The sequence below is a fragment of the Hemitrygon akajei genome, chromosome 1 (genome assembly GCF_048418815.1).
Source record: "Hemitrygon akajei chromosome 1, sHemAka1.3, whole genome shotgun sequence".
Lineage (NCBI taxonomy): Eukaryota > Metazoa > Chordata > Chondrichthyes > Myliobatiformes > Dasyatidae > Hemitrygon > Hemitrygon akajei.
Window position 1 is genome coordinate 106,399,045 of NC_133124.1, and position 8,807 is coordinate 106,407,851.

The window sequence follows — 8,807 nt, forward strand, 5'->3', positions numbered from 1 at the left end:
TCATTTGATCACTTGCTATCCCATGAAACAACATCCAAATGACTAAGCAGGTTGCTTTGAATTTGATCTGGCATGGTGAAAATAGAGATCAGGACTGAAGTGAATTCACTGAATGCCGAGGTGCAAAGTTGCCAAGTTGTTCTGAGAGGCCTCATTAACATGTGTACTGTACCTACTGTATAATTCCATGAACATGCCACAGCAGAAGAGAATTTGACTGATTAGTGTATGAGTTTCTTCAGTAATGAGACAATTCACTTTGATAAATTAATTCAGATTCAGATTCAGTTTATTGTCATTTAGAAACCACAGATGCAATGCAGTTAAAAAATTAGACAATGTTCCCCCAGAATGATATCACAAAAGCACATGACAAAACAGACTACACCAGAAAATCCACGTAACATTTGGCAATCCCCAATCCAGAGTCCGGAGAGGCTGCTGTGTATTAATATCGCGCTACCATCTAGCGCGATCCCCAGAAAGGAGCTCCAAATCCACCAGACAAAAACAAGACCAAAAACTAAAGCTACAAGACCTGCACAAAACCACATAATTACAACATATAGTTACAACAGTGCAAACAATAGCATAATTGATAAAAAAAAACATACTATGTGCACAGTAAAAATAGTCCAAGATGTTAAAGGACTGTAAGTTCAAAAGAAATCACCACAGTTTCCACAAGTCCCCAGGGTCCTGACAGACTCGCCATCCCACGCCGGCGGCAGAAGGGAGTACCCCCGCTATGGACTTCCAAGGCACCGCCCGACTCAGCCTCGCAGACGCAGCACACAATGGAAGCTCCGTCGAAACCAGCCTCGCAGACGCAGCACACACCAAAAGCGACCTGAGTCCATCAAACCTTCGAGCCGACGACCATCCCCTCCGGCACAGCTTCTCCGAGCACCATCCTCTGCTGAGCGTATTAAGACGGCCCCACCAACGGCCATTGGCAACGTGACCCCGAGGACTGGGGGCCTGTTCTTCCCAGCAGAGTCCCGGACCTCACAGCAGCAGCAGCAATGCTGAAGGTCTTCCTGGAATTTCCCGATGTTTCTCGTGCTTCCACGTCCGTTTTCAATCGATTATGATTGCGCACGGCACCCCACTTCACAAATAACAGATAATCAGTTCTGGAGTGGCTGCTGCAAGCTGTGTCGCCCCGCCATCTTGGATCTTTTCAGATCCAGACCTTATGTTTTTACCTTATATTAATTGTCCTTATGTTGGAAGTTGCTAAAGTCACATACACTTTTTATGGGTTCATTCTGGGTATTCTTGAACATAATTTTGCTAATAGCACTGGATTTGACTTGGGAAGAGAGTCACAGGTGGGCAAAATTGAATTATAAAGTAGTAACTGTTGTTGCACCACATAGGAAGTGTACTATCATAGATATTTACAACCTTAAAGAAACCTGCACTGTCTAAATCAGCTGATTGGGGAAAATATCCATTGAATCAGATCCCATTCTTCATTACATTTTCTGTAGCTGTATACATTACAACAACAAAGGCAATAGCAAAATAATTTTTAATCTGAATGAGATGTTCAACTTCCATCATTCCTTCAGCAATGAGTCTAATAAATTTCCAGATTAAAAAAAAAATCTTAACTGAGTGTACTATCAATTACTGTAAATCTACTGTTTTGGGCCAGTGATCTCTCTGCTCCACTAAAAGCTCTTTGGATTATATGGACATGATATATACTTGGATTAAACCTTCACTATACAACACCTAATTCAACCTACTAACTTTTCCAAATTGCTATATTTTTCACATTTATCTATCTCTTCACAAATTCCTCTGAATTCTCTTCAATGCTAAAATATCCTGTCTTTACTGTGATGATGTAAATGTTATACAGTATTATCTAATTTGTTCTATACTTAAGTTATTAGAGAAAGTGATCTATAGTCTTTGTAGTCTTTAAAGTGATTTGCAGTCTTCGGAAGATGTGAACACGTACTTCAAGAGCTTCTATTCCTCTAGTTTTTTTAATATTCAATCATATACAGTATCACATATTCCCTGACTGTGCTCATTTTTCCTAAATCTATTCCCTTATATTTCCCTGAAATGAATTAACTGTAACACTTTTCTACTCTCAGGGAAAATTAACTATTCTAACAGCTTTCTTCCTCCCTTGCAACACATGTCCAAGTTTTGTATCATCTGAACAAAATCACAGATGAAGGCATGGAACATAGCAGGAGATTGTTCAGTTCACTGTGTCCAATGAAGATCCAAAGAGAGCTGCCCAGCCTACTCCTATCTCCCAGCACACGGTCCCCTGCACCAGCAGGTTGCAGTGTTTGTATGGTTTAAATGTGTCCAGGGTTTCAATTCCTACCATCCTTCCAGGCAGTGAGATCCAAATATCTGCTACCATCAATAAGTAAAAAGAAATTCTCATTTCACCTCTAACCCTCCTGTAAATGACTTAAAGTTTAAGACACTGGACTTCTCTGTTTCAGTTGTAGAGTGAGAGAGAATGGAAACAGGTCCTCCAGCCCAATGGGTCTGTGCCACATATCAACCACCCATTTGCACTAATTCCATACAAATCCTATTTTATTCTCCCTACGTTCTACGACACTGGGACTGTATTAGATTGTCCAAATAATTTACCAACCCCCAAGGCTTCAGGAGGAAACTGGAGCACCTGGATGAAACCCATGAGGTCACACAAGGAGAACAGGCGAACCCCACATGGACGGAACCCAAGAGTCAATGAGCCCATGTTGCTGGAGCTGGGAGACAGCAGTTCTACCAGCCACACCACTATGTTGCCCTAAAGTGAATTTCCACATTAAAGGAAATAGATCATTCCTAGTAGTAGCTCCCTCAATTATATACACTTCAATTGTCGTCCCTCAAAAACTTCTGCTTCAAAGGAAACAATCCCACCAAATCCAATCATTTCCTAAAGCTAAAATGTTTCATCTGCCAATATCACAGTTGTATCTTCTGGATGTGATAACCAGAATTGTATGCAATACTCAGACTGTGATCTTAATAGTGTTGTATGCACTTGTAAAATAATCTTCCTGTTAGTTGTTCTATGAACAAAAAATAATTTACAAGTCGGCCTTTAGCCATCTTATCGGCCTCCCCTTCTAACTTCAAGAATCCATGCATGGGTACTAAAAGGTTCTTCTGTTGCTCCACGCCTTTCGCTATTCTTCAATTTATTGTATAATTTTTGCTTTAAAGCACCTGCTCAGATGCCATGGCTCACACTTTTTTACAGTAAATTCCATTGCCGCTTTTCTACCTAACTGACCAATTCAATTCAATTCAAGCTTAATTGTCATTTCCCCATACATGAATACTCATGAATACAGTCAGCTCCATCGTGGGCACTAGCTTCCTTACCATCAAGGACATATTCAACAGGCAATGCCTTAGAAAGGTAGCATCCACTATGAAGGACACTCACTATCTAGGTTATACCCTCTGCTCATTACTACCATCAAGGATGAGGTGCAGGAGCCCGAAGATATATACTCAGTCTTTTAGCAACAACTTCTTCCGCTGGATCTCTCAATAGTCCATTAACCCATGAACACCATCTTACTATTTTGCTCTACTTTACATTATTTATTTACTTGTTTTACATATTCTTATTGTAATTTATAATAATTGTCAGGTATTATTATACCACTACAAACTACAAATTTCATGGCAATATCAATGATAATAATCCTAATTCTGATTATAATCATTTTATATTTTTGCGCCCTACTATTGCCACTAAACATCAAATTCGTGTCATATAAAACATGATAATAAACCTGATTTTGATTCTGATACTAAATAGTGCCGAACCTCTACTTGTCCAGTGTCCAGCCTTAATACTTCAGACCTTGAAAACTTGGCTCTGTCTTCCATTTACAGCATTATTTCTCTCCCCTTTGAATCACTGTCCATGCCATTTTTAAATTATTTGATTTTCTCCAACACGTTTGTGACCTGGTATTGAAGATTTTGGGTTTCTTTGCTTTAGCGACAAGGGAATCGGCATTTGTACACGCCATCGCTTCTGCAGGGGTCGCCTTCGCCATCACTCGCTCCTGCGCCGAGGGCACCGCAAATATTTGCGGCTGTGACAGCCGCCACAAGGGCAAGCCGGGGGAAGGCTGGAAGTGGGGAGGCTGCAGTGAAGATGTCGAGTTCGGGAGCATGGTGTCCCGGGAGTTCGCGGATGCTCGGGAAAACAGACCGGACGCGCGATCTGCTATGAATCGGCACAATAATGAAGCCGGACGCATGGTCAGTGTTCCCTACGGTGAGAATATAGGGTGGGGACATGGAAATCCCAGGATAAATCCAAATGACCTGTGGTAGAATTAGAAACATAAAGATAAATGAATCAGGAAAACCAAATTTACTTATCTTTACATAAAGTAGCCCCTGTGTTTCAGCACTAGACTATTTGGGGCAGAGGGATGAAGAACAGAGCTGGTTAGTGGGCTGCAGTTAATGGGCCTTTGTGGACCACACTGGATGATCTTATTCTCCCCCAGAGCCTTTGTAAGTCAGTTGCATGAAGTCTTGCTCCAGACAATTGGAAAGTTCAGATCCCTCAGCTGAGGCATATTAATGAGCCTATTGCATTTAGTTTAGTATTCTTGAATGTGTTGAGAGACAGTGAAAAGCTTTTGTTTGGCATGCCATCCCGACAGATTGAAGCATACATAATTACACTGAAGTAGTGAGAAGAAAACAGAGTGCAGAATGTAGTGTTGGAGTTAGAGAGAGAGAGAGCGTAGTGCCGGTAGACAGGTACAGTGCAAGGGCCGTGACAAGGTAGATGGGGAGATCCAGAGTTTAGCTCAGTTCAAGAGTCTGACAGAAGCTGTCCCCAAGTCTGGTGGCGCGTTCTCTCAGATATTAATCTATTTTGATGGATGGGAACAGAGAAAAGAGAGAATCACCGAGGTGAGAGGAGTCCATTCATTATGCTGGCGGCTTTCTCAAGGCAGTGTAGACAGAGCCAATGTAGTAATGTTAAAGGATAATATTTCCTCTCGTCATCCCCCCACATCACTACATTTCCCAGCCTGCCATAGTGGGATTTGATCTCATGACCCTTCCTGCAATCCATGCTGACATACATGTATACTTTTGGGTGAGGTACCTTGGGGATGACAGGAAATGTGAGGCTCTCAACAGCACATGGATTATAGTGGAGAAGAAGAAAGTTCGCCTACCTCCAACTTCCTGGGAGCTGTTTCTCCTCTTTTAGGAAGTGTTGACTGGGGATTCCATTGAGGTGTGACGTGCATCATCTACTAAGCAGCTGAGAATCAGGTGAAGTGTTGAGATTGTTCATGTGCGGTTGTCTGAATGTTAGCCATTGAGGTGCTGTTGCATTTTCTTTCCAGGCTATTCTGGACCACATGCATCTGAAGTGCAAGTGTCACGGACTATCGGGTAGCTGTGAGGTGAAGACTTGCTGGTGGTCGCAGCCTGACTTCCGGGTAATAGGAGATTACTTAAAAGACAAATATGACAGTGCCTCCGAGATGATCGTGGAGAAACACCAGGAATCCAGGGGCTGGGTCGAGACCCTGAGCCCCAAGTATGCCTTATTCAAAGCTCCAACAGAGAGAGATCTGATCTACTACGACTTGTCACCAAACTTCTGCAACCCCAATCCCGAGACTGGCTCGTTTGGTACGCGGCACCGAAAGTGCAACGTCACATCGCACGGAATTGATGGGTGTGAGCTGCTGTGCTGTGGCCGCGGATTTGATACGAGGACTGAGAAACGCAAAGAGAAGTGTCACTGCATCTTCCACTGGTGCTGTCACGTCAGCTGCCAAGAGTGCACACGCATCTACGATGTTCATACCTGTAAATAGAAGGAGGAAGAGGCCATCCAAGGAATTGCTGATGGTCCTGAACCGAAGTATCTTGCTGTATTGGAAAATCAAGATCTTAAGCCAGGGCTCAGCTTCAAGTTTAAGCTTTGATCTTATTTTGGAGACAATGCCTTTTAAATACTAATAAATGAGTAAAAAAACTAATGTTGGCTGAACCTTCACACAGTTTAAGCTTGGAACCTGACTGCAAAAAGACAGAGCAAGATTATGATTTACAAGGCATTGAAACTTCCTCAAGGGATGGCTGTCAAAACACAAATAAAGGTGCCTTATAAACAAAATGGACCGCAAGCTCCTCCATTCAGCATTTAAATCAAAGGAATGGAATTAGTATTTGCTCATATAATCGAAAAGGGAATCCTAGAAGGAGACAGGCCTTTATTTTAAACATACAGCTGGTGAAGAACTAAAACACAACGGCAAGACCCAAATGAGCAAATGCAGTAATCTGTGAAAAAGCAGATGCTGGAAACCAGAAATAAAAAAAACAGAAAATGTTGGAAACACTCAACAGACCAGGCAACATCCATGGAAAGAGAAAGAAAGTTAACATTTCAAGTCAAAGACACTTTGTCTGATGTTCATTCTGATGAAATGTCTTCTTCCTAAAACATTACGTCTTTTTCTCTTTCCATAAATACTGCCTGTCCTTTCATTTTTTTTAAATTTAGAGATACAGCCCAGTAACAGGCCTTTCTGGCACATGAGCCTGCACTGCTCAATTACTGACATGTGACCAATTTACCGACTAACTCATACGTCTTTGGAATGTGGGAGGAAATCGGAGAACCTGGAGGATATCCACACTGTCAAGGGGAACGTACAAACTCGTTACAGACAGCAGCAGGAATTGAACCCTGGTCGCTAGCGCTGCAAAGCATTACGCTAACCACTGTGCTACCATGATGCCCCTATGCACAGTACCAAGTATTATCCTAGTGAACGTTTCCAACATTTTCTGTATTAGGTTAACTGCAGTAACGTAACTACTGTGAAGTGTTAAGGTCCTTGTGAGTAAATTTCAACACAGCAGGTTATCTAAGTAACACACGCAAAATGCTAGAGAAACTCAGCACGTCAAACAGCATGTATGGAGAGGAATAAACAGTTGACATTTCAGGTTGAGATTCTTCATCAAGATTCGGGTCTTGTTTGAAACAGCATCTGTTTATTCCTCTCCATACTGTACATGCTACCAGACATGCTGAGTTCCTCCAGCATTTTGTATGTGTTACTCTGGACTTCCAGCATCTGCAGAATCTATTGTGTTTAACATTACGTAAATATCATTTAGGTTATTTTAAAAGCTATTGATCTATTTACTCCTATTTGCTCATGTGACTGCTCATTTTGGGATAGCCATATTTTTCAAGAGTATATTCTTCATCATGGTTGAATGGAACGACCTACTGGGATTATCCATTATATTGAGTATTTGTTCATTCAATAAGGTGTAGATTATCTGTATTTCTTGAGCTTATTTTGACAGTTACCAATCAAAACACTACACAGATGCTTTACCATCAGTGTGATGCCCAGCCATCAGGCGATACATGAGCTTTCCTTTTATATCTAGGAAAAAATAATCCTCACCTATTTTTGATATTTTAGCAACATTGTTTAGGTCTTGGAAAATAATACAATGCTCTCATTTTTACTCAAGAATCCAAAAAGATGACCAAGGTCAGGAAATAGGTATTTGATTCCATTTAGAAATCGGTCAAAGTGGGAAGAAGCCTTTTACAGTGAGAAACATATGAATTGGAATGATCCATGAATCAGACTGGATTGTATCATATCTACAAGCAATAGTGAACAGTCGAAGACCATGTGCAGTTTTTGTACTATTTTTCACTTGGATTCTACTAAGTTAGTTTCAGACCTTGGAATATTCTGGGTAAACCTCAGCTCACAGTAAGCCCACAGATGTTAATGGACCATTTTTTCCCTCTGATCATTACCCCCAGAGGGTCAAATAAAGTGGCTAATGGGATCTTTGGTTAATGACTGAGGTCTTGACATTTGCTGTGTTGTTTCTGGTGAATACTACACAATTGTGCATCTGGAGTTTCTAGAGCTGAACTATTTATCTTAGAATTGTCTAGTTTCTCCATTTATAATCTGACATCTTTATGGTCACTTACACCAACAGCAAGTTTACACTTCCAGATTTTTGGACAAAAGCATCCAAATTCTTATATCGTGATGCATTTTGATTCAATGTTCCAATAATTGTTAGTCCAAGCTTATGTTGCAATAAGATGGTAATGTCAGACACCTGTCATTCAAGCACAATATTTCTCCTCTTCACACCACTGCAATAGTGAGTGAATATTAGATCATACTTCCTTCTTGAAAGACAATGGGTAGAACATTGTGAAACAGACAGCAAAAAATGAAAATGAAAATACAAAAAATGGAACTCAGACAATAGAGCAGAGATGTAAAGCAACGATCATCTGGTTGCACGTTTATTTACCAAATGTGTAACAGGTGTGATTTGCCTACCTAATTTCCTCCTGTGATCCACCTCTTTGTAGTCCCATGACTGAGAAACGAAAGGGAAAATCTGCTAACACTTTCCAATCTATTTATAAAGTGTTAGAATTTATCAGATGAAGAAAGACACTGAAGCCTAAAAAGTTTTCCCATAGATTAGTCATCTTCTCTATCTCACCATCAGCCCCGCCTTCTGTTGAAAACATAAATAAGTAGTCAGACCAAGCTCTCAGGAATGCTCTATTCCAATGAGGGGATGGCTAATCGTGTAGCAGCACACTCCTGTCCTTGAATGTATACTTACTTGCAGATTTAAAACATGTACTGATGTCGCACTGTTACTGGTAACACTATTTTGTTTTATTCACCTAAAATCTATTATCTACATTTTATTGAGAGCTTCCGTTTGTA

General features: G+C 40.9%; 1 protein-coding gene across 1 annotated transcript in view; it reads left to right on the forward strand.

The window, feature by feature from the left end:
• wnt3a (wingless-type MMTV integration site family, member 3A) overlaps positions 1-8,192 on the forward strand; it is a 78,532-nt gene extending 70,340 nt beyond the window's left edge. Inside the window, exons 3-4 of the mRNA XM_073048989.1 lie at positions 4,016-4,281; positions 5,397-8,192. Of these exons, the coding sequence (XP_072905090.1) occupies positions 4,016-4,281; positions 5,397-5,876 (746 nt within the window). The 3' untranslated portion in view covers positions 5,877-8,192. The remainder of the gene's footprint in view (positions 1-4,015; positions 4,282-5,396) is intronic.
• The last annotated feature ends 615 nt before the right edge of the window (positions 8,193-8,807 follow it).